General features: G+C 39.8%; 3 protein-coding genes across 5 annotated transcripts in view; 1 reads left to right on the forward strand and 2 right to left on the reverse strand.

Moving 5' to 3' along the window:
- LMLN (leishmanolysin like peptidase) overlaps positions 1–9,876 on the reverse strand; it is an 85,532-nt gene extending 75,656 nt beyond the window's left edge. Inside the window, exon 1 of the mRNA XM_059391132.1 lies at positions 9,638–9,876. Within this exon, the coding sequence (XP_059247115.1) occupies positions 9,638–9,856 (219 nt within the window). The 5' untranslated portion in view covers positions 9,857–9,876. The remainder of the gene's footprint in view (positions 1–9,637) is intronic.
- A 3,599-nt stretch (positions 9,877–13,475) lies between these two features.
- On the reverse strand, positions 13,476–17,165 carry RPL35A (ribosomal protein L35a). Of its 3 annotated transcripts, none has more exons than XM_059391143.1 (5): positions 17,106–17,165; positions 16,318–16,365; positions 15,768–15,920; positions 14,416–14,560; positions 13,476–13,542 (listed from the first exon to the last, which is right to left on the reverse strand). In XM_059391143.1, exons 2-5 carry the CDS (start codon positions 16,326–16,328, stop codon positions 13,519–13,521), a joined length of 333 nt encoding a protein of 110 aa, XP_059247126.1. In that variant the 5' UTR covers positions 16,329–16,365; positions 17,106–17,165; the 3' UTR covers positions 13,476–13,518. The 3 variants fall into 3 exon arrangements, with proteins under 3 accessions (XP_059247126.1, XP_059247127.1, XP_059247129.1); XM_059391144.1 differs by having other exon boundaries at positions 17,061–17,144; XM_059391146.1 differs by lacking the exon at positions 17,106–17,165 and adding an exon at positions 17,070–17,092.
- A 16-nt stretch (positions 17,166–17,181) lies between these two features.
- IQCG (IQ motif containing G) overlaps positions 17,182–26,313 on the forward strand; it is a 46,310-nt gene continuing 37,178 nt past the window's right edge. The window contains exons 1-3 of the mRNA XM_059391142.1: positions 17,182–17,610; positions 24,470–24,538; positions 25,613–25,880. Coding sequence (XP_059247125.1) covers positions 24,531–24,538; positions 25,613–25,880 — 276 coding nt within the window. The 5' untranslated portion in view covers positions 17,182–17,610; positions 24,470–24,530. The remainder of the gene's footprint in view (positions 17,611–24,469; positions 24,539–25,612; positions 25,881–26,313) is intronic.

A 26,313-nucleotide genomic window follows, 5' to 3' on the forward strand; every position in this document is an offset into this window, starting at 1 on the left:
CCAGAAAATGAGCAAACTTAAAAAAAAAAAAAAAGAAGAAGAAGAAAATAATAAAGAGTAGAAACCAATTAAATGGAAAACAGAAAAATAATAGAGAAATCAATAAAACTAAGAGCTAATTCTTTGAGAAGACTAATATAACTGATAAACCCCTAAGCAGAGAGACCAAGAGAAAGAGAGAGAACACCAATTACCAATGTCAAGAATGAAACAGGAGATACTACTACAGACTTTACAGACTGTGATACTGTGATTTACAATAGGAAATATGTATTTGGTTTTTGCCCCATTACTGGCACAGATTTCTTAAAATCTTAGAATTTCCTAAGTGATGAGAGTGATAAAGGTGTATTTTGTTAAATTAATGAGGCGACTTTTGGAAAGCACCTAAGAATGGGGACTGATTGCCAGTGGAGCCAACCATGTGATTAGAGGGTTGGAACTTTCAGTCTCCACCCCTTCATCTCTGATGAGGAGAGGGGCTGCAGTTGAGTTCAATCCTAATGGGTGATGATTTAATTAACCATGTCTATGTGATGAAGCTTCTATAAAACCCAAGATGATGAGATCTGGAGTTTCCTACTGGTGAACACTGTTAACCTTAAAAATAAAACTGCTGGTTATTTTTCCAGCAAAAATGGATTTGGGAATAGAAAAAAACTGCAATCCAGGACAAGCATGATACAACAAAACCATAGGCAAATCTGAAGAACAAAGGAGAGGATAATACTCTTACAGAGAGAAAAAGGAAACTGGGAGGGCTATTACAAGCAAAATGTCTACTGGAATAAACTGGGAGTTCAAAGTATAAAGGCTTTTCATTGGCTTAGTTGTGAGTCTCTCATTGGCTGGACTATTGCCAGGGAAGGAGCGAAAATATTCTTCCTTCTGCTGGGATAGTAAAATAGTATACAAATGCAAGGTCCATCACTTCCTGTTAGGTCTGTAATTGACAATGAATGGCAGGGCATGAGAGTTCCCTCTTGCTGGCCTCCCAGCTCCATTCTAAATGAGGTTTCCCCTTTTATTGGTTTTTGGACCATATGAAAGAGATTCCTAGAGAAGGGAATGCTCTGATGGGGGGAAACTCCTTGCCCTTTCTCTATACCTTGCCCTATGCACGTCTTCCATCTAGTTGTCCTTGAGTTATACATTTGTTTTTATAATAAACCAGTAATCTAGTAGTAATTTTTTTTCTCTAAGTTCTATGAGCTGCTCTAGCAAATTAATCCAACCCAAGGAAGGGGTTGTTGGAAACTCCAATCTATAATCATTTGGTCAGAAGCTCAGATGACAGTCTGGACTTAACAACTGGTGCCTGAAATTGTGGAGTGTGGGCCAGTCTTACAGAACTGCAGAATCTGATGCTATCACTGGGTAGATAGTGAGTTTCGGTTTGTGTAGGAGAGTTACTTGGCAGTGTGTGGAAAACCCCCCACATGTTGGAATTGATACTAGAACACTTTATTACAGACATTTAAAAAATCAAAAGAGAATACTAAGAAAAACGTTAAGCCTACAACTTTGACAACTTTAATGAAATGAAATTCTCTGAAAGATATAATGTAATCAAAACACAACGAAGAAGAAATAACTTGAATAGTTCATAGTTTACAACTCCCCACTAAAGAAAATTCCAGGTTGAGATGTCTTCATTCATGAATTCTATTAAACATTTAAGGAAGAAACAATAGTAACTGTATGCAAGCTCTTCCTTAAAATGGAAGGGGAAGGAATATTTCCAAACTTATTCTCTGAGGCTGGCATTACCCTAATACTGAAACCAACAGTTATGGGAGAAAAAAAAATCTACAGACCAATATCCTTCATAAATATATACGCAAAATTATCAACATCAGCAAGTTAAATCCGGCAAAACATAAAAAAAGGGTAATACATCATAACCAAGTGGAATTTTAATCTAAGGAATGCAATGCTAGTTTATCATTTAAAAATTTCAAACAATGTAATTCACAACATCAACATACTAAAGAAAAAAAGTTACACAATTATATTAATTAATGCCAAAAAGACATTTAATAAAATTCAGGGGTTCCTGGGTGTCTCGGTCAGTTAAGCATCTGCCTTCAGCTCAGGTCATGATCCTGAGGTCCTAGGATCTCACCTCTGACAGGCTCCCTACTCGGCAGGGAGTCTGCTTCTTCCTCTCCCTCTTATCCTTCCCCATGCTTGCGCGCTTGCTCTCTTTCTTTTGAAATGAATAAAAAATCTTAAAAAAAAATTCAATATCCATCCATGATAAAAACTAAGAATAGAAAGTAATTTTCTCCCATGGCAAAGCACATTTGCCAAAAATCTAAAACCAATACACTTTTTTCTTTTAAAGGTTTTTTTTTAAAAAAAGATTTTAATATTTAATATTTAATAATATCTACAACTAATATTCTTTTTTAAAAAGATTTTATTTATTTGAGAGAAAGACCGCCAAAGAGCACAAGTGGAGGGGTAGGGGCAGAGGGAAAAAGAAAAGCCAACTCTCTGCTGAGCAGGGAGCCCAGACCTGAGGCAGGGGTGGCATCAATCCCAGGACCCAGGATCATGACCTGAGCTGAAGGCAGATACTTAACTGACAGAGAAACTCAGGTACCCCTACAACTAATTTTTTTTTTTTAAGATTTTATTTATTTATTTGACAGAGATAACATGTAGGCTGAGAAGCAGGCAGAGAGGGGGTGGGGGAAGCAGGCTCCCTGCTGAGCAGAGAGCCAGATGCAGGACTCAATCCCAGGACTCTGAGATCATGATCTGAGCCGAAGGCAAAGGCTTAACCCACTGAGCCACCCAGGTACCCCAATATTCTTAATAATAGAAGACTGAATGCCTTCCTAAGATCAGGAACAATGCAAGAAAGTCTACTCTCACCATTCTTATTCAATGTCATATAGGAGGTCACAGTACGATAAAGCAATATTAATATTAAATATTTAATATAAGCAAAAGATACATATTGTAATCCCTAAAGCAAATACACACACACACACAGGTTAAAAGTAAAAGAATGAAAGAGATATACCACATAAGCTCTATCATAAACAAGCTCAAGTGTCTCTATTAGTATCAGACAGAACAGACTTCAAGACAGAAAGTATTACCAGAAATAAAGAGTGACATTTTATAATGATAAAGGGTTAATATATCAGGAATTGTAAATATGAATGTATTTAATAACAATGGATTCAAAGTCTACAAAGCAAAAACTGATAGAAGTAAAGAGAAAAAGAAAAAATTTACAATCTTAAGAGATCTTTAAGACCTTTGTCTGAGCATAGGAAGTGCTTAGACTACCATCAATCACTTTACCTTACTGACACGTATAAAAAGCTATAATCAATAACTATAGAATATATATTCTTTGCAAGTATACATGAAAAGTTAAATAGGATACAGCATATGCTGAGGTATAAATAAATCAATCTCAAATTTCAAATTTCTGTCTTACAGAAGACACTCTCTAAATAACAGTAACAATAAGATCTAGAAAAGGACCCAAAATTTAGAAATAATATTTAAACATTTTTAATAACCCTCAGATTAAAGAAGAAATTACCAGGGAAAATAAAAACACTTTGGATCAAACAACAATTAAGCTCCCCTACTCTTGCTCTCTCGCTCACTCTCATTTATCTTAAATAAATCAATACAATCTTAAAAAAAAAAAAAGACAACTCTCAATTAAAGATAAATAAATAAATAAATTACCAAAGCTAACAGTTGGTTATTTAGGATGTCTTTATGCCAAAAAATTTAACAGTTCAGATGAAATAAAGACCTTAAAAACACAAGTTACCAAGACAGGCACAGAATCAAATAGAAAGTATGAAATGACTTGTTATCAGAGAAATTGGATTTATCTAAACTTTTCTACATAGTGGTTGCTTGGGGCCAGAGGTAAACAGGGACTGACTAGATAGATAGGTAGCTGGATAGATGGATAGATTTTTAGTAATTTCTACACCCTACATGGGGCTCAAACTCATGACCCTGAGATCAAGAGTCGCATGCTCTCCTGGCTGAGCTAGCCAGGTGCCCCAGGGATTGACTAAAAATGGGCATAATGGATCTGTTTAAGGTGATGGAACTATTCTAAAACTGGATTGTGCTGATAGCTACACAATTCTGCAAATTTATTAAAAGTCACTGAATTGGACATTTAAGTGGGTGAATTTTATGTTATATAAATTATAGCTCCATAAGAGTTGGTTTTTTTAAAAGATTTTATTTATTTGTCAGAGAGAGAGACAGAGAGAGTGAGCACAAGCAGGGGGAGTGGCAGGCAGAGGGGGAAGCAAGCCCTCATCAAACAAGGAGCCTGATATGAGACCCAATCCCCAGACCCCAGATCATGACCCAAGCTGAAGGCACGCCTAACCACTGAGCCACCCAGGTATCCCTCAATAAGAGTATCTTAAAAACTCTCTACAAAGGCCCACCCAGGTGGTCTCAACTATGAATTATACTAAACATTTAAGGAAGAAATTATTTCAGTTTTATACAAACTCTTTTAGAAAATACAAGAGGAGGGCGCCTGGGTGGCTCAGTGGGTTAAGCTGCTGCCTTTGGCTCGGGTCATGATCTCAGGGTCCTGGGATCGAGTCCCGCATCGGGCTCTCTGCTCAGCAGGGAGCCTGCTTCCTCCCCTCTCTCTCTCTGCCTGCCTCTCCGACTACTTGTGATTTCTCTCTGTCAAATAAATAAATAAAATCTTAAAAAAAAAAAAAAAAAGAAAAGAAAATACAAGAAGATGGAACACCTCCTAACTCATTATGTGAGACCAGTATAATTCTGGTATCAAAAATGAACAAAGGGATGCCTAGGTTGTTCAGTCAGTTAAGCGGCTGTCTTCTCTCAGGCTGCATCAGGCTCCTTGCTCAGTGCGGAACCTGCTTCTCTCTACATGCCACTCCCCCTGCTTGTGTGCTCTCTCTCTCAGTAAACAAAATCTTTAAAAAGATGAACAAAAACTTCACTAAAAAAAGAATTTATAAATCAACATTACTCATAAACATAGATGCATAAATCTTTAACAATCTATTAGCAAACTAAATTCAGAGATATATAAAAAGGATAATACATCCTTAAGTTAGGACCAAGGAGGGTCTATCACAAAAAGCAACTGCTATTTACACAATTTACTACTGGAAAATTCAATGTATTCTATCATATAACAAAATACTTTACATAGTTCCATTTGTATAAACTAAGCTCTAAAAGAGACAAAACTAATCTCTCTCTCTCTCTTTTTCTAAGATTTTATTTATTTGTCAGAGAGAGAGAGAGAAAACAAGCAGGGGGGGGGGGGTGGCAGGCAAAGGGAGAAGCAGGCTCCTTGCTGAGTAAGGAGCCCGATGCAGGACTCAATCCCAATCCCTGGGAACATGCCCTGAGCTGAAGGCAGTTGCTTAACTGACAGAGCCACCCAGGAGTCCTGAGACAAAACTAAACTAATGTTAAAAAAAATAAATTAAAAAAAGGGAATAAAAAAAAAAAAAAGGGAATAATTGTCGCCTGGGGTATCTGGATAGGGAAAACTGACTGGCACAAAAATGGGGCAGGGATCTTTCTGGAGTCATAGAAATATTCTGTTATCATGTGGCTACAAGCTTCTCGTGAACTACATGACTGCATTTATTATGTCCCAATACATGTAAATTTAGCAGAAAGCTTTTAGGGGCACATGGCTAGCTCAGTTGGTAGAACATGCCACTCTTGATCTTGAGGCTGTGAGTTCGAGCTCCATACTGGGCACACAGGTTACTTTAAAAAAAAAAAAAAAGTTTAAAATAATATTCCTTCCTTCCTTTCTATTTTCCTTCCTTTTTGCTTCATTTTTTAGAGCACTGAGGAGCAGAGAGAGATGGAGAATTCTCAAGCAGGCTCTACTCCCAGCACAGAGCCCCAGGTAGAGCTCAATCTCACAACCCTGAGACCATGACCTGAGCCAAAATCAAGAGCCAGAAACTTAACCGACTAATCCTCCCAGGTGCCCCAACCACAAAACTTTTAAAAGTAACAACAAGTGGGATGCCTGGGTGGCTCAGTCAGTTAAGCGGCTGCCTTCAGCTCAGGTCATGATCCTAGGGTCCTCCGATCGAGACCCGCACTGGGCTCCTTTCTCGGCTGGGAGCCTGCTTCTCTCTCTGCCTCTGCCTGCCACTCTGCCTGTGTGCACGCTTGCTCTCTCTCTCTGACAAAGAAATAAATGGAATCTTTAAAAAAAAAAAAAAGTAACAAGTGAGAGGATGGAGAATGGGCAGAAGTATATGAAATATGAATGAGAGAATATGGTAAGAGTTAAAGCTGGGTGATGTGTCCATGAGCGTTCATTATACTATTCTGTTTTTTTGTTTTGTTTTGTTTTGATTTATATAATTAAAAAATGAAACTTAGAGGTTTGGGTTGAAAACAAGTTAAATATGTCAAAAAAATTTTTTTTAGTTGGTTCTATACCCAACATGGGGCTTGAACTCACGGATCAAAAGTCTACATCCAACATGGGGCCTGAACTTAGAGATCAAGAGTCTCACACCCTACCAACTGAGCCAGCCAGGCGCCTCCCTACACCTCCCCTCCTACTTCCCTCCCATCCTCCCAACATGCTTTGTACTTCCCACCACAACCCCAAAAATGTTACATAATTTCCTATAGCATTTAACAGAGGTGTAGTCACTAGTATGAGTACAATGAATAATTCTTTTTTTTTTTTTAAGATTTTATTTATTTATTTGAGCATGAGTGGGGAGAGGGGCAGAGGGAGAGGGAGAATAAGACTCCCTGTTGAGCAGGGAGTACAATACTGGGCTCATTCCTAAGACCCTGGATCATGACCTGAGCCAAAAGCAGATGATTAACTGACTGAGCCACCCAGGCACCTATAATGAATTACTCTTGCCTGTACTTTATGTTTAGGTTAAAGCTAAGACAATGGTTAGGAGGACTTGCTATTATAAGGTCTATGAAGAACCGGGAGATTTATTAAGAATGATAAGTCTCAAAAAGAACTTAATAGCTTGCTTTTAGTATCTGAAGCACTATCACAATTGAGTTTGTTTAGCCAAGAGGCATGAATAGGAATAGTGGGTAAAAATTTCCGGAAGAGTTTTCAGCTCTATAAAAAGAAGAACTTTATACTGGTGATCTCCAAAAGTAAAGGGGCCGCCTCTGGAGATACTCTCTTTCCACTGAGATGTTCAAAAAGAAGTTGGAGTTTTGAACACTGGCAACATGGCAACAATCACTAGATGAAACTGCTATATGTTTCCTCCAATGGAGGGATTTTGCAATTCTTTGAATAGTTTTCTCTTCCTGTAATCTAAATTCAAAGAAAGAAGCACAGGGTTTTGCAGGAATGGTTTTGTTGTTTTAGATGTTTTTAAAGAATTCATCGGGGGTGGGAGAATTGTGGCTATATTGTTAAAGGGTACAACCTTGCAACCAGTAAGTAAATAAGCCCTGGAGCTCTAATACAGCATAGTGACTATAGTCAACAATACTGTATTATAAACTTAGAACTTGCTAAGAGACTAAAAAAATAAATAAAATTCAGCCAAAATGCAGTGTCATGATAAAAGCTGAAATATAGCTATAAGCCCCAAACTTAGTATTTTGGCACATATGGTTATAACAGTATGCATAGAACATTTTGGAAATTATCACAAAAATGAGTGGTCTTAGATTTCTGGGCTGAACTGAAAATTTCAAGATTAGTCTTTCTCAATAAAGTAATAAGACAATTATAAAATCAATCATAACATGCCACCCTGCCCCAGGTACTCTATCTCCTTTCTACAAAGAACACTGATTATTGTGGGCTCTCTAAATACTGCTGAGGAATCAGATATAAACCTCATCCAAAGGAACCTTACAATTTAACTACAAAAGCAAAACTACAAAGAAATGCCTGAGAAATAAACCTTCCCCACACAGTAGTACTTGGTTAAGTGCCAGAGAGATTACAGATAAGACATACTATGAAATGGAAAAAACCATTCTGCTGGAGTCGTTTCAGCTGACTGTCTTGAAGGTAGGGAACTTTAACTAGGATTAAAAGAACGTAGGGCACCTGGATGGCTCAGTGGGTTAAAGCCTCTGTCTTCAGCTCAGGTCCCAGGGTCCTGGGATCAAGCCCTGAATCGGCCTCTCTGCTCAGTGGGGAGCCTGCTTCCCTCTCTCTGCCTGCCTCTCTGCCTACTTGTGATCTCTCTCGTCAAATAAATAAATAAAATCTTAAAAAAAAAAAAAAAGAATGTAGAGAGGGAGAAAAATGGAAGGAGGCAGGCACTTGCAGGGTAGGAGAACAGGGTAAAGCAAGCAATGTGGTGAAGTAACTTGAAAATAAGCCTGAATTTTGTCTTAGAGAGCCCCCCAATAGCCTTCCAATGCCTTTAGCTCTCCTAACCTTTGGGTCAGTAGTTTCCAATGTGTGGTCTTTGGACAAGTATCATCATCAACCACCTGGGAGCCTGAACTGCAAATTCTGGGTACCATCCCAGACCTAATGAGTTAGAAAGTGGGGGAGTGAGACAGCAAACTGTATTTTAACAAATCTTTTAGGTGATTCTGATGAACTCTCAAGTTGAAAACCACTGCTCTACAATTGCCTAAGTAGAACTCTCAGCACAGGAAAGCCATCATGTTCTGAGTGCCTAACTCAGCCACTTTGCTGGGTGCAGAAAGGGAGTTAACACTGTTAGAGTAGGCAGTTTGTGAGGTTCTCACAAGATGCCGCGAGGCCAGCAAAGAGGAAGTCATGGCCATCTATGAAGGAGAGGCCTGTCCTGGCACCACTCCAAAAGAAAACCACAAGGGACTACCATCTTGACAGCTTGAGTGACCTCAGCTCATTATACAGTTGTTTTATCATTAGCACTGCGGTTATGAGGGAGCTCCGCCTCTGAAATCTCCACGAGAGTTCTTTATCGGGCAAATAAGGCAAGAAAAAGGGCATAACCTACATTCCTGGAAGAGACCACCCTGTTTCCAAGAAATCCTCACTTCAAGTAATCAATATTCCACCCCTTTGTTAACAACTGTCAATAACAGAAACGGAAACCCAGTAGGCTCAGACTTCCTTGAGCGCACCCTCTCTCACATCTCTAGAATGTAGTTTTACTTTAAGAAACTTTCCTGCTTGGGGGCGCCTGGATGGCTTAGTCTTTAGGCGCCTTCGGCTCAGGTCATGATCCCAGGGTCCGGGAATCAAGCCCCACATCGTACTCCCTGCTTGGCGGGAAGCCTGCATCTCCCTGTCCCACTCCCCCTGCTTGTATTCTCTGTCTTCCCCTCTGTCAAAGAAATAAAATCTTTAAAGAAAAAGGAAAGAAAGAACGAAAAGAAAGCTTCCTGCTTGTACTGCTTATGTACCCTGTTGTCTGTCCTTGAATTATTTCTCCTGGCAGACCAAGAGCCTCCAGCGACATCTTTTGCAGGGGCTGGGTCAAGGGCTCAGGACCAAGGATCACCCGGTAACAAGGGCAGGTCCAACCCCCAAGAGTTCAGTTTCCGGTCCAACTTCGCTTTCTTCTCCAACACACCTTGTTCCAGAAACTACCCTCTACATCTTCGCCTCTTGTGTTACTTTACCCTCACAGCGCCCGTTCCCGCCCCTCCGTCGCCCTACCTCAGTCTCAGAGGGGACGTGGTGCCGGCAGGGAGGGGAACTGTCCAAGGAGACAGGAATTGATGTGGAGCTTGCCCAGAGGCCGCCCAACAGGAGTAAAACGCCTTGGACCCATAAAGACCTGCTCCAGCGCCACTGGCTAGGGCCAGGGCCTGAACCCGAGAAACCTGCAACTCCATTCCATTCGGCCGCCATCTTCTGGCCGAGCGTCGTTACCATGGAGTACGTGACGTCTTCACCCTGGCGCCAGCCCCGCCCCTCGCTGCCGGCGGAGAGACGATTTTCGATTGGCTAGCATCACCAACCAGATCGCCCCGGATGTGAACTCCATCACGGTCGTCGCATCTCAGTTCGGGAAGCCTGCCAATAAATGGCCTTTCGCGGCCCACGTGAGTTGGGCTGTAGGAAGACTAGTGGGTGTCGCTCGGCAATTATTGTATAAGGCCATTTCTCTTTAATTCAGTTTCTCACCTTAAAGGTAGGCATCCACACTGGATGCCATGTAGCTTAAACAAACTGATGTAGAACCTTTAACGGTTTAGCCCTCTGTATAAAAGATGAATGGAATGTACTTTCATTTTTACTTTATTTTCAGTCACCAATTTTAGCACCATTTAGTCATTTCTTATAAAATCAGTATGTTCGTTCCTATTCAACCCCATCCCTTAACTGTTATAAAACAAAACAAGAATTAGGGGTGTCTTTGTGCAGCATTTGACTTGATTTCTGGGGTACTGAGTTCAAACCCCACAATGGGCATGGAGCCTACTTAACACAAAAACTGCAAAAAACAAACCCAAAACAACCCACAAGAATTGCAACTGCATTTAACCCAGGAAGAGACCAGGTGGATCCTTGCCATTAAGGAAACTACCTTCAATCTAGGCCAGGAGTAACTATAAAAAAAAATGAAAATTGGGATATTACCCCCAAGGCCCTTTAAAAATTAAAACTAGTAACTGTAAGCACTGAACTGGGGCAGTTTATTTATTCAGAACTGAATACTGTAAATTACTATACTAGGAACTGGGGAAAGTAAAGAATAGCCCCAAGATCATACAATTCATTGGTCAAGATCATGTACTCAAACTGAAAGGTGGGGCATTCTACCAGTAAAGGCTGGTAGAATGAGTCTATCATCCTCCAACTAGTTGAAATTGGGACTCCAAATCAAATTTATCACTTTCAAGACATGTGCTTTTTCCACTACAAGATGACAAAGAACCTGTGAATTCTGAACAGAGAGTAGCACCAGGAAACATCAAGTTCCTAGTTTTAACAGTTGTGTCATGCTGGGGACAGGCTGTTTCAGATCCAGCCAACCAACTGTTAGCCATTTGAGTTCATTTCTCTGAAACACAGGATTCCTCCAATGGTACCTCTGGCTTGAGGACCATTTTTGTACTCACCAAATCTCATTATGGGAAGAGAAATGCATAAAGCCCTCTCTCATTTACTAAGTGCTGTATTACTAAATCAATTCAAGAGGATGAATTTCCATGCAAGGTTGTCTTGCCTCTGCATTTACTCAGGTCATCCTAAGGATTCTTTTTTTAAAAAAAATTATTTGACACACAGGGGGAGAGATCACAAGTAGGCAGAGCAGCAGGCAGAGGGGGAAGCAGGCTCCCTGCTGAGCAAAGCCCCATGCAGTCGATTCCAGGACCCTGAGATCATTACCTGAGCCACCCAAACCTCTCTTCTTTGCTCAACTGTCCACTTCCTGTTTATTCACCTCCATTATTCTATCATCATCCTACTCAATACCATATTCACTTAATTCCTACAAAGGTGACAGCTTTAAATTTCCTCCACTGTAAGCCTAATCCAGGCACAAATGTCCAGCTGCCTTCCTGGACATGCTCACAACTGAGTATCCTATAGCTTCCTCAAACTCATCACCCTTCCACTGAAAGATCTTCTCTAGTTACCCAACTTTGTAAATGCACTCACTACTACCCACCTACAACCCAAGGTAGTAATGTTACCATTGAAGACAGCTGGTCTTTGAATTCTCTTAATCCTTAGTACAGTTTATAAGACCTGGCATAATCTGGCCATTTCTACTTATTTTCCAATTATTGCCCACAATTAGGTTTCAGTTACACTACACAACCCAGTTCAACAGTTCCTTAAATGCCTTCTTTCACATAAACCCTAAAGGTCAATTTTTATGAGCATTTCTTTCTCTATTTCTAATCACTCTTAAGAGTACTGATACATCTTTGGGGCAACTGGGTGGGTCAGTCTGTTAAGCAGTCCACTTGATTTTTGGTTCAGGCCATCTCAGGGTTAAGATGGGAACCCCAAATCTAGCTATGAGCTCTGCAGGGTGTCAGATTCTTTCCCTCTGCCCCTCCCCCAACTCATGCACTCACAAATTTTTAAAAAGTACCAAAACATCTACTTAAATGACATGTTAGTGAAGTTACTATTAGATTATGCTGTTTCTCAACAACTAAATCTCACTGGAGTACGTCTGTGGATTGGTACTTCTTGCCAGTGACCCAATTTATCAATGTCAATTTCCTTAGGATTCTAATACACAAAATTGTGGCCCTGAAATACACTGCTTAGACCTTGTGAAGAAAACATTAACACTGGACCAAAGCTGCATCTGACCCAACCACCTCTTTTTCCTTTAAGTCATTCTTCCCAAGTAAGCCCAAATGAGACTACAGTACAAATACAACCCATTTCTGTGATACCTGGTATTTTTCCTTCTAACAACTTTGGCTTGAGGACCCCCATTGGGCTTGGCACACCATTCTTAGAACTGCTGTATGCTACTCTAAATGTAATTAAAAACTGTAAAAGGGCTCAGTTTGACCAATTCCCAGGTTTCATGTCAGTATCTTCAGTGAGTGTCAAGATTTGGTGGTTAATAAAAGGACTGGCTGGCTGCTACTGCCAACAATCAAGTATTTACAGCCACCATACTGCGACCTGATGCCTTGATTTAAACTTTATTTCAACAATTCAGAGAACTGAAATACCTTGCAGCCCAGCTTTAGTTTCATCTTACACTAAAGTATCTCAATCCTATACTCTACTACATTAAAACATGGAACCCAGCTACACTATCTAGGCAACCTCCCCCTACCCCAACTCACTACAACTTTTTCTTGAGGCATGTATTATTTTGCTATTTTCAACTTACACATTATTAGCAGTCAAGTGTTTTATACTGGCATCCAGTAACACACCCCAAGAATAATCTCATCCTTGCCTATCTAAACAAGCTGCCAAATACCATCAATACAATCCTCATTTTAAGTTCTCACAAGTATCAAGTTTCTTAACCAATCTATACTGAACAAGTGCATACATGCAAGTAATTAAGGAGGTTGTCAAGATAATCTTAAGTTTCTTTCACTGACTCTCAGTCTAAAGAAGGCAATCACATGTAATAAACCACAGTACAGCGTTCAAAGAAACTTAAGTTATAGATCCATTTTGATGTGGGAACCTGGGAAAGTGTTATGTATTTGTATTGGCTAATATTTCTGGCTTCTGTCCTTCCTGGAATACATGGTCTCCACCTGACCAAAAGCTTTTCAGAGAACATGTGCTCCATCGCTTTAAAAACTTCCAACATACTCCTTCCCACTGCCTCTAATCAAAGCTTGTTTCCCTCCCCCATCACGTGATGCTTTGTATTAAGACACTCTAACCTCCCTACCCTCATTAAAACCCTCCTACTATCTAAATTATTGTAACTGTCATTACATATAGCTCCCTGGCTTCCTTGTACTATGAAAATGCTGGATAATCGCCACCATTTAAATATAGCAACTTGTATTTAGGAAAAAGAAAATGGTAAGCCATTTAACAAAAATACAAGAGAACAAATCTACACCTTTATTTACTTTTCATTAAATTTAAATCCTCGAGGGGTACAGCATCTAGGAAGAAAAAAAAAACACGGTATAATTAGATGCATTTTCCACAACAAATCTGAAAATGTCAGTGCATACAATATGGATCTGCTCCCACTGTCATATTACTCATCTCTAAAAGGGATCCAATGACTACTTATATCCTAGCAGGGAGAGAACTAAGTTCTTACATTATCTACATGAACACACTTTAAGAACCAGTACAGGGAACACTGAAAATCCATTTAATTTTGCTTCATATGAGTATCAGTTTTCTTATATAAAATACAGCTATTGGGCGCCTGGGTGGCTCAGTGGATTAAGCCGCTGCCTTCGGCTCAGGTCATGATCTCAGGGTCCTGGGATCGAGTCCCGCCATCGGGCTCTCTGCTCAGCAGGGAGCCTGCTTCCCTCTCTCTCTCTCTCTGGCTGCCTCTCTGTCTACTTGTGATTTCTCTCTGTCAAATAAATAAATCTTTAAAAAAAAATAAAAATAAAAATAAAAAAAATAAAATACAGCTATTAACACCTTTTCTAACAAAACTGTCACAATGGAGATGAGAATATCATGAATTATGCCAGGAGATGAATTTTTTCCAATAACCACTTCTGTGTTCAATAAATCTTTCTCAGAAAATTGTTCTTTAAATACTATCCTCCCCACCCCAAGCTTTAGCAAAATCTGCAATCTAGATACAATCCATTTGAACACTTTGCCTTCACTTTCCCCCTAATGCCAGGAAATCTGGTGTTTCATAATACATCTACACAGTAGCGGACGATTCTGAAGCACAACTCATGGGGTGATTTTAAAAAACACAATAGTCTTTAGAGGTCAGAGTCCAGACCTCTGAGCTTAGTCTGACCCCAGAGTGTCATATTGCTAATAATTTTACTTACCACACGGATTCTGTGGCCAATGGCTTTAGCAGGAAGGTTGCTTCGGAATTTGGCACGAACCATGCCGCTGTTTCCATGAGCACGAGTTACTTTTCCCCAGATTACTCTGGTTTTGTTTGGTTTGCCACCAGGAGTCACTGTGTTGCTGGTTTTAAAAGGGGATAAAAGAGGTATGAGAACATAGCAACAAGCGTAGGGTGATACAAATTCAAGGTGACCTAGACCAGTGGTCACCAACTCAACAACTGTAATTAACCACTAAGTCACCTGAGAAATTAAAAAGTCTGGGGCATCATTCATTCAGCAAGTATTTGAGTACCTACTGTATGCCAGACACTTTAATAATGTATTTTTTGTTAAGTCTGTAAAACACAAAATTGCAATTTACAAAAAAAATCCCTTTCAGATAACCAAATAGTTAAGTAAAACATACTAATGTCAGATGCTAATAGATGCAATATTTTTTTAAAAAATTATGGAAAAGCATAAGGTATCATGGAATGAATCCTAGATGGGCGAAAAGTAGAAATAGAGAGCCCTGAATGCCTTAAATGTCTTAAAGCCTCCTTAAAGACCTTTGTTTTTACTAAAGATGGGGGGGAAATTGGTTATCTGAGAAATGGACAGGTGATTTGAGTTATAATTTTTATTTTTTTTTTAGAAGACTTTATGTATTTATTTATTTGACAGAGATGACAAGCAGGCAGAGAAGCAGGCAGAGAGAGAGGAGGAAGCAGGCTCCCCGCTGAGCAAAGAGACAGACCCGGGGTGGATCCCAGAACTCTGGGACCATGACCTGAGGGGAAGGCAGAGGCTTTAACTCACTGAGCCACCCAGGTGCCCCCTGAATTATAATTTTAAAGGTCTTGTTGGAGGAGGAATGGGTAACAAAGATAAAAGCCATGTCCAGAGATTTTAACTGGTTCCGTGAGTTTGAGAATCAACGATCCAGATACATTTTTAAGCATGTATACAACATAATTTCAAGAGAGCAACAAAATGAGTTAAAGTACATGAAAAACTACTCTATTAAGAAGACACTTGAAAGAGTTGGTGGCTTCCTTTAAACAATTAATTAATAGCTGTCATCTTTCTAAAAGCATTAAGATACCTAAAATCATTTAATAATGTACTTTTTGTTAAGTCTGTAAAACACAAAATTGCAATCAACACTGCCCACCCAAATTAACATCCTTCCATAACCTTCCACGAAGCTTCTTAAAGATCCAAAGGAGAAAACACAACAGTATCAATTACTTTACCAGTATCTTTTGACGATTATTCTTTGAATAGGAAAATGAGACACATCTTAACTAAAAATTTAAAAGCCATTATTAGTACTATAAACTTACTTCTTTGCTTTGTACACGTAAGCACATCTCTTGCCCAGATAGAATTCCGTTTCATCTCGAGCATATACACCTTCGATTTTAAGAAGAGCTGTGTGCTCCCTCTGGTTGCGGAGACCCCGCTTATAGCCAGCAAAAATGGCCTTGGACCACAGCCTAAGACAAAATAGACGGTAACCGTGAAGTTGTTAAAGGATCGTTTCCCTTCACTGGTAAAGATGTGACTTGCAATGAGCTCTACTCAAAGGTTATCTGCAGCAAACATCTAAGTTTTTCCCACCAGCCTTTTTTTTTTCCAATTTTTATTTGTTTATTTGAGAGAGAATGAGTGAGAGAGAAGATCAGAGAGAGAAGCAGACTCCCCAAAGAGCTGGCAGCCCGATGCGGGACTTGATCCTGGAAGTCTGGGATCATGACCTGGGCTGAAGGCAGTCGCTCAACCAACTGAGCCACCCAAGCGCCCTCCCACCAGCTTTAAGCTCACATTTATGTTCATGCTTGACAAACAAACAAAAAACAACAAATACAATGCAATTATATTTAAAACCCGTACCTTCCAGACATTATTCGGCGTTTTAAAGGAGTCCTGTTCCCAGCAGGCCTTAAAACAAAAAGAACCAGTTTAAAATGTTTCAACGCACGTTTCTCACGGGGTCCTCTACGTTTCTTAAATTTGTTAGGCACATTCCTTTTTGCTCGGCATTCCACTTTAAGAGTACGGGGAGACCTTATTATCCCGTGACATCTACATGAAACACAGTCGGGCAACACTTCCCAACCTCAGAGAAAAGCCTGACACCAGCTAACTCCAAAACGAAAGCTACAACGAAACTGTCAGGATTCCACAGTAAGACTAGTAGCTCCTGGAAACCCCAAAAGGAAGTCCTGAGAAAATCCATAGCAGGACCAGCAGGAAAAAAATAAAGAGGGAGGAATCCGAGAAGCGCGCAGGAAGTAAGACTGAAGCACTGAGTGGGAAAGGAAATGCTGAGGAAACGGAGACCGTAGATATAGCCAGGTCTGGAGTGGGAACACAAGAAAAGGAACTCATCGTAAAGGAGCCACTGCTTCCAAAGGAGTACTACATACAGGCAACATGTGTCTATGAGTCCGCCAAGGCCCAGGAAGCAACACCGATTACGGGAGCTCCCGTTCTCCGGGCGTGCGGGGACCAGCAGAATCAGTCCCCCATCTCCTCAATCCTGTCCTTCCTGTTGCTGGAATCCATAAAAATCACTCGCCGACACGGCCTCCGAACCGCACCACTGCCCCGCCGAGGCATATTGCTGAGCTCACCTCACTTACTTGCGCCCAAAGTTCAGCAACAAGAATTCCACTCACCTCCACAAGCCCCAAGATGGCGGAAAAAGAAAGGCGAAGTCCCCCCGCGTGGCCTTGTGGGATAAACACCTCTCAGCCCCGCCCCAAGTTTAGGCATCTTCCGCAATCGCCAGAAAAGGGGGGGGGGGGGGTGGTGGGGAAGGAGCCTCGGATGTCTTTTTCGACTGAAACAAACCATATTCAGAAGCATTCTAACAGTTCTTTCTCCAAGTTCTTTCGTCCTTTTGATCTGTAACGCGTATTATTTTGAAACAGAGGGAGGCAATATGGTAGCCAGCTAGAGGCTGAGCGTTGCCCGGGAAACACCAGAGCTTGGTTTCTTAGGTGGAAAAAAACTGAAGCCGGACTGGAGGATATCTCCCCGCCTCGGGTATCCCAGATTTGATTCGCCGGCATGGGGGTATCTTCCTCTGCTATTACAGAGGAGTAGGTGAACCGAGACTCCGATCCTAGCGTGGAAGAGAAAGGCCAGGAGCACGAAGGCAGGAGGAGTTCTTCCTTTAAGGTTTTCCCGCTTACTCCTTTCCTCCTGCTCCTTTATCTCTTTCAAGAAGTGACCTAAGTTCTTACCTGCATCCTTCGTTTTTACTCCAGAGTAAATAGGACTGCCCTGAAAAGCCTTTAATGCCTTTTAAAGATAACTCATTCCTCTGCCAGACAAACTCGCGGGGCGCCCAGCACCGTGCCTACAAGAAATGGGTCTTCGGTAAATACTTGCAGACGAGATGGATTAGTGGATATCAGATTTACGTTGCCTAATTATTGCACATTTATTTGGGTTTCTCTATGGGCTCGTTCATTTATTCAGCAATTTATTGATGAATTACCATGTACCAAGCTTTGTTCTTGGCTCGGAGGACACTGCTATAAACGAAAAACCACAAAAGTCTCTGCCCTCATAGAGCTTGCTTACATCCTAGTAAGGGGAGCAAGACAATAAGCAAGCAAATTATATGGCACATTAGAAGGTGACGTGAGGAAAATTTTCTCTATGGAGAAAAAAAAATTAAGCAGGGAGGGAGGCCACTATTTAAAAAAAAAAAAAAAAGGCTTTTACTCCGACAAGAGAAACCATTCGGAGGTTCTGTGTGGAGGAGTGACTCAATTTGACTTCCATTTTAACAGGGTCCCTCTGTTGAGACTGAAGGGAGCAAGAACACCAGCAGGGAGATCAATTAGGAGACTATTGTAATGAACCTGATAGATGATGGCATGTAGACAGAGTGGATAAATACTGGAATTCCGAATATATTTTCAGTGTAACCCTGACATGGTTCGCTGATGGATAAGAAATGGGAGAGAGGAATAAAGGATGGCTCCAAATTTTATGAGATATCTATAAATCATATTTGAAGTCCTTTCTTAAATACATCAGGATGGAATGTTCATACCTTATAACCCACTCTGTCTATCCAGTATTCTCTGTCCCAGAAATACACTAAAAATCCTGCTATTAAATGTACTAGAAATCCAAATGTAAGTAGTCCTGGGAGGAATAATGCATTAAATGTGAGTTTTATTTCTTTGTTCTTTCATTCACTCTATAAATACTTCTTGAGCACAGTGCCTGAAACAATGTAACAGTGAGCGTCTCCATCATCCTCCTGCTTTCCTGACACTTAACAGTTTAATAGGGGAAAATGACAAATAGGAGTGCAATGAGTGTTTGAAGAGTGGAGTCCTGATCCAGCCTGTTGAGTTAAGTAAAGTGTCACTTACAGAAGTGTCATTTAGGGCATTTTTCAAACTGCAGGTGAGGGCCAGTAGTATATTGTGATTATAATACTTTATAGTATTATAGGCAAAATATGATAGAATCTAAATTATCAGAGTATCATACATATTAAGGGTAAATTGTTATGTGAAACTTGTTTCAGTTATTTAATGTATATATATTTATATATATGTATGCATATGCACACTATATAAAACAAAAACTATGTAGATAGGCCATTGCATCAGTCACTGTTGCTCTGGATGAAAACAGTGATAGAGTTCAGAATTTCTTTTTTTTTTTTAAGATTTTACTTATTATTTGACAGAGATACAGTGAGATAGGGAACACAAGCAGGGGGAGTGGGAGAGGAAGAACCAGTCTTCCTGTTGAGCAGAGAGCCCAATGCGGGGCTCAATCCTAGAACACTGGGATCATGACCTGAGCCAAAGGCAGACACTTAACGACTGAGCCACCCAGGTGCCCTGAGCTCAGAATTTCATAAAGGGTTTGCTTACAAAAATGTAGGCAGGAGTGAAACTATAAGGGATGACATAGTGTCCAGGGAAATGGAGCAGAAATAGTTACCCAAGCCCCCAAGAAAGAGCAATGTGGAGAGGATTGCCTGCCAGGTGCCATGGCCTTTGATAGAAACATAGCCAACCCATGGTGATCTGGCAGGGAGGGAGCTGAGAGGATAAACACCTGGTCTCACTCTTCTACAATTACCAAGTCTCCTGTTGATGTGTTCCATTTGGGTCAGTCTTTCAGGGCGTAAGAAATGGTGGAGACTGGATTTGGAGCAAATGACAGATGCCTAGCCAGATGCCACTGATTTAGGTTGGTACCTGATGTATCAGTGGGACCTTACAAGTTGAAGAATGAAGGGAAGAATGGCTCAAATAGAAGAAATAGCAGGTGCAAAGACCCTGAGTTAGAAAGGGTCATGATTCCATAGAAGAACTGAAAGAAGCCCCTTAAGCCTGGAGCCAGGAGAACAAGAAAAGGGCAGTGCCAAGTGGGTATCTGAAGAGGAATAGAGCAGGCCAGATCATACAGGCCTTATGGGCCAAGTTTTGAATTTTAGCTTTTGTCCTAAGGCCATGAGAAACCACAGAAAGGTTCTAAGGAAAGACATGATTAGATTTTCAGCTTTAAAAAATTGATTTTCTGGGGCGCCTGGGTGGCTCAGTGGGTTAAGCCGCTGCCTTCGGCTCGGGTCATGATCTCAGGGTCCTGGGATCGAGTCCCGCGTTGGGCTCTCTGCTCAGCAAGGAGCCTGCTTCCTTCTCTCTCTCTCTCTCTGCCTGCCTCTCAGTGTACTTGTAATTTCTCTCTGTCAAATAAATTAATAAAATCTTTAAAAAATAATAAAATAAAAAAATAAAAAATTGATTTTCTATTTTTTATTTTAAAAATAAAACAAGATGAAATCAGAGAGGGAGACAAACCATAAGAGACTCTTAATCATAGCAAACAAACTTGAGGGTTGCTGGAATGTAGGCAGGTGGAGGGATAGGATGACCCGGTAATGGACTTTGGGGAGGGCGTGTGATGTAATAAGCACTGGGTTTTATATAAGACTGATGAATCACTGACCTCTACCTGAGAAACCAGTAATATAAGTTAATTGAATTTAAATTTTTACAATGGGGGGGAAAAAACAGTTTGGACCTGGATTTAAGAGAAACGAAAACCATTAGAAGTGTAATTTCAGTTTAAATGTGCCAACTATTTAAATAGACTAAAATGAAACATTTGGAAATTTGATTACATATTTTTCCCTTTGAAGTAATAGTTTTTTTGTGTGTGGTTTTTGTTTTTGTTTTTTTTAAATACTGATTTTTAGAAGAGGATATCAAGGTAATTGCATATTTGGGAAATGACAGTTTTTCTGAGAATCATAAGAAGTCTAACAGCCCATTACAAAGTTAGAGCTGGAATATTCTAGATTAAATAATAAGCTGTCTCTTGTAGGTATTGATACACCAGCCATCTCCTTAGAAAACAAAGAAATGTTATTATTCTACCTTATGGACCATAAGAAACTTGCTGTGAAATGCTATTTGCTAGGCCTTCCTGTTGATTTTCATAGGTAACTCTTGCTTCCTTATTATAACTTATCTCCAGCTCCTTTACATCATCACTTGTATTTCCATCTACAAAATTAAAAATAATATATAATCATTCTTTAAAAAGAAAAAAAGATTACTTCCAACTTGGAGGCTATTAGAGTTGTTCAAGTAAGTAACAGCATCAGTTCCAGCATGGCATTGGGGAACATGGAAATAGAAGATAAAGCCACAGGACTTTGTGATGGTTTGGATTAAGAAATGCTGGTGTCACAAAAAGATGGAAGATGCTCTTGGATCGGAAGAATAAACATTGTTAAAATGTCTATACTGCCTAGAGCAATCTATACTTTTAATGCTATTCCGATCAAAATTCCACCGGTATTCTTCAAAGAGCTAGAGCAAATAATCCTAAAATTTGTATGGAATCAGAAGAGACCCCGAATTGCTAAGGAAATGTTGAAAAACAAAAATAAAACTGGGGCCATCACGTTACCTGATTTCAAGCTTTACTACAAAGCTGTGAGCACCAAGACAGCATGGTACTGGCATAAAAACAGACACATAGACCAGTGGAACAGAGTAGAGAGCCCAGATATGGACCTTCAACTCTATGGTCAAATAATCTTTGACAAAACAGGAAAAAATATACAGTGGAAAAAAGACAGTCTCTTTAATAAATGGTGCTGGGAAAACTGGGCAGCTATATGTAGAAGAATGAAACTCGAACATTCTCTTACACCGTACACAAAGATAAACTCAAAATGGATAAAAGACCTCAATGTGAGACAGGAATCCATCAGAATCCTAGAGGAGAACATAGGCAGTAATCTCTTCCATATCAGCCACAGCAACTTCTTTCAAGATATGTCTCCAAAGGCAAAGGAAACAAAAGTGAAGATGAACTTTTCGGACTTCATCAAAATCAAAAGCTTCTGCACAGCAAAGGAAACAGTCAAGAAAACAAAGAGGCAACCCACGGAATGGGAGAAGATATTTGCAAATGACAGTACAGACAAAAGGTTGATATCCAGGATCTATAATGAACTCCTCAAACTCAACACACACAAAACAGACAATCATATCAAAAAATGGGCAGAAGATATGGACAGACACTTCTCCGATCAAGACATACAAATGGCTATCAGACACATGAAAAAATGTTCATCATCACTAACCATCAGGGAGATTCAAATTAAAATTACATTGAGATATCACCTTACACCAGTTAGAATGGCCAAAATTAGCAAGACAGGAAACAACATGTGTTGGAGAGGATGTGGAGAAAGGGGAACCCTCTTACACTGTTGGTGGGAATGCAAGTTGGTGCAGCCTCTTTGGAGAACAGTGTGGAGATTCCTCAAGAAATTAAAAATAGGGGCGCCTGGGTGGCTCAGTGGTTAAGCCGCTGCCTACGGCTCAGGTCATGATCTCAGGGTCCTGGGATCGAGTCCCGCATCGGGCTCTCTGCTCAGCAGGGAGCCTGCTTCCTCCTCTCTCTCTCTCTGCCTGCCTCTCTGCCTACTTGTGATTTCTCTCTGTCAAATAAATAAATAAAATCTTTAAAAAAAAAAAAAAGAAAAAAAAAGAAAATCATTAAAAAAAAAAGAAAGAAAGAAATTAAAAATAGAACTTCCCTATGACCCTGCCATTGCACTCCTGGGTATTTACCCCAAAGATACAGATGTAGTGAAAAGAAGGGCCATCTGTACCCCAATGTTTATAGCAGCAATGGCCACGGTCGGCAAACTGTGGAAAGAACCAAAATGCCCTTCAACGGATGAATGGATAAGGAAGATGTAGTCCATATACCCTATGGAGTACTATGCCTCCATCAGAAAGGACGAATACCCAACTTTTGTAGCAACATGGACGGGACTGGAAGAGATTATGCTGAGTGAAATAAGTCAAGCAGAGAGTCAATTATATGGTTTCACTTATTTGTGGAGCATAACAAAAAGCATGGAAGACATGGGGAGTTAGAGAGAAGGGGGTTGGGGTAAATTGGAAGGGAAGGTGAATCATGAGAGACTATGGACTCTGAAAAACAATCTGAGGGGTTTGAAGTGGTGGGGGAGTGAGACGTCGGGGTACCAGGTGGTGGGTATTATAAGTGGCACGGATTGCATGGAGCACTGGGTGTGGTGAAAAAATAATGATACTGTTATGCTGAAAATAAATAAAAGGAAAAAAAAATAAATGCTGGTGTCAGATGAAGGAGGAATGGGGGTGCCTGGGTGGCTTAATCAGTTGAGCCTCTGCATCTTGGCTCAGGTCATGATCCCAGGGTCCTGGGATGGAACCCTGAGCTCAACTCCCTGCTCATCTAGGAGTCTGCTCCTCACTCTCCCCATGGCTCTCCCCCTGCTACTTCTCTCTCACAAATAAAGAAATAAAACCTTAAAAAAAAAAAACAATAAAAAAAGATGAAGGAGGAATGATTCTTAGATTTCTATCATTGAGGAACGAAAAGGCATAACAGTGTGAGCACAATGGATGCCGCATCAGCAAGCCCTATCTTACCTGCATGAAGCACATTTATCTATGCCCCAGGCCTAAAAAAAAAGGAAAAATAGAGAAAAAACGAGACATCAAAAGGGCAAAACGTTCTTTACACAATGATACTTCCTCTTAAGACCACCCTTGTACCAGAAAATTAGGCTAGTTTGGAGTATCTTTTCTTCAATTTACATAAAGATTCTGTTTTATATGTTTTCATTTTTACATATGATACTTCTCTTGTATTAGATATATTTGTATCCTCCTTCTTAGAGTCACTTTGTTGTGGACAAAATCATACTGGAAATTTACCATTATTCATTTAGCATAGAACAAAATTCTCCATAGGGTGTTCTTCTTGTAAAGCTTGTTTAAGCAGAACAGATTTTGGCTTATGGAGGGGTAATGTCTTGATAGCAGTCTTAGTAAACTGATTTTAAGGAGAAATACAGCTTTTCTAAATAAAATCTCAAGTGTTCTTCTAAGTCCAGATACAATAAACTTTGTTATCTGGCAGGTCAGTGAGATGGAATGATCAAATCAAATATTTTAATAATCAGAATAACAGAAAAGTAAATCTATTACATAGATATTGCCAGTTAAAAAATCAGAATATAATAAAGTATGAAAACCATGTTGTATATTAATTTACCATAAGAAGAGATTCAAGGGGTGCCTGGGTGGCTCAGTAGGTTAAAGCCTCTGCCTTTGGCTCAGGTCTTGGTCCCAGGGTCATTGGGCTCTCTGCTTAGCGGGGAGCCTGCTTCCTCCTCTCTCTCTGCCTGCCTCTCTGCCTACTTGTGATCTCTGTCAAATAAATAAATAAAATCTTTAAAAAAAAAGAAATTAAAAAATTGCATTTATCAATAGTTGCTTTTGTCAGTATTTAAGCTGACTACTTAATAGTTCTGCATCACATGATGTCAGGGGTTCTTCCATCTCTGGGGCTGCTCTAAGCAAAGAGATCAGCTGCAGCTCTTATAATTCTTTAATTTTCTCTTATTAAAAGGGTATAGGAGTAATTTAATTGTCATTCAACACTCCCTTAAACTAATCTCAATGTTTTCTTCTCATTTTAGGTGACTGGGTTTTTTGTGAGATTGTAAATGTACCACGGAAGTTACAATTAATTTGAGAAGAATGGAAGAGTATGTTCAAAATTCCAATTTATTTTGTTACCTATTTCTTTATTAACTATTTATTTAAATTATGCCTTATCTTGAATTTATTTATCTATTGCTATGAACAAATTACCCCAAAGCTTAGTAACTTAAAATATCAACATTTATTATTTCACATAGTTTCTGTAGATCAAGAATTTGGAAACAGCTTTGCTGGATAGTTCTAGCTTTTCAATCATAAGACTGAAGTTGGCCAGGGCTGCAATCATTTGAAAATTTGATGGGCTGGAAGATCCATGTCCAACATGGTTCATTTACAGAGCTGGGGAGTTGATGCTGGCTGTGGGCAAGAGGCCTTAGATCTGCACCCTCACAAACTTCTCCAAAGACCTGCTTAAGTGTCCCCATGGCAAGGCAGCCAACTACTTACAGACTGAGAGATAGGAGAGAGAGAGTAAGGGAGAAGCTGCAATGTCTTTTATCACCTAACCTTAGAACCCACAGTATCCTCCTGGTTACATAGGTTAGGTGGTCCTATTAGTGTGGGGGAGACTACAAAAGGGTATGGATACAAGAAGGTGAGAATCCTATGGACCCATTTTGGAGACTGGCTACTACATACTGTTTTTGTTTTTAATGTATTTATTTTTTTAAGTAAACTCTGTGCCCAATGTAGGGTTCGAACTCATAATCCCAAGATCAAGAGTCACATGCTACATTGACGGAGCCAGCCAGGCACTCCTGCCAAATTCTGCTCTTCATTAATCATGAGCCACTTAAAATCATGAGCATTTAAAGATGTTGTAAAAAAAAAAAGTTGATTTGGCCCAAATTCAAATTGGTTAACCCATAGTATGGGTTACATAGAGTTATTAAACAGTTAGTGGCTTGCCTTTGGTTGGTCAGGATGTCAAAGGGAGATATTTAGCAGAACCACATGTAAACTCCTACTTTCATTCTTTATCTTGGTTATATGACAATATGGATGTCACAGAGGCCAATCTATATGCTGCCTATGCATTTGAGTTGAAGCAACTTTTAAACATTTGGTGACTGATTTACTTTTTTCTTTCTTTCCTTTTTTTTTTTTTTTTTTTAAAGAGGCCAACTAGAAGGCTCAAATCTTCCAGCAAAAGTCTGGCATTCTGAGGTGACAGTGTCAGTAATAGGCGAGCCACCCAGTGCTGTAGAAGAAGAAAAAGAAATAGCTGAAGAAACAGACAGAGAAGTCATCCCGGAAATCATAGAGCCACTCTCCATTCTAGATGTGCTGAGGATCTCTGCAGTTCTGGAAGATACCACAGACCAGCTCTCTATTCTAAACTATATCATGCCAGTTCAGTATGAAGGAAGACAAAGCATCAGCATGGTATATACACTCACCATTATATAACTTTTGCTTTCTTGCCTTTTTATTTCTCTATCACTTAGAGTACTTATGCTATCAAATTTAACATGGGACATAGCACCTTTATCTCAAATAAAAAGGACTATAATAATTACCTGAGATATGTACTCTGAACTGATGGAGTAAAATAACTATAGCTCAAGATACATTGCCAGTCAGAATATACTTTTCTTCCAGTATGTTGCATTATTCAAAAAGGCCTATAATAAATCAATATAAATATAGTACATGTACTGAGAGTAGCTAGTTTACTGAATTGCCCCACCTGTCTTATATTTCTTAGCTGCTGAAAGCTAACTGAACCCTCTGGGGAAGAAATTCAGCTGGACCTTCTCAATGTTTCTTTATTCTTTTTTTTTTTAAGATTTTATTTATTTATTTGACAGAGATCACA

This window comes from Mustela nigripes, chromosome 2, assembly GCF_022355385.1.
Source record: "Mustela nigripes isolate SB6536 chromosome 2, MUSNIG.SB6536, whole genome shotgun sequence".
NCBI classification, from domain to species: Eukaryota; Metazoa; Chordata; class Mammalia; order Carnivora; family Mustelidae; genus Mustela; species Mustela nigripes.

Coding starts and splice junctions, on each gene's coding strand:
- RPL35A (XM_059391143.1), bottom strand. Junction 14,561..15,767: donor TACGTGTACAAAGCAAAGAA/GTAAGTTTATAG, acceptor TTTTAAAACCAG/CAACACAGTGACTCCTGGTG. Junction 13,543..14,415: donor TTGGCCACAGAATCCGTGTG/GTAAGTAAAATT, acceptor TTTTCTTCCTAG/ATGCTGTACCCCTCGAGGAT.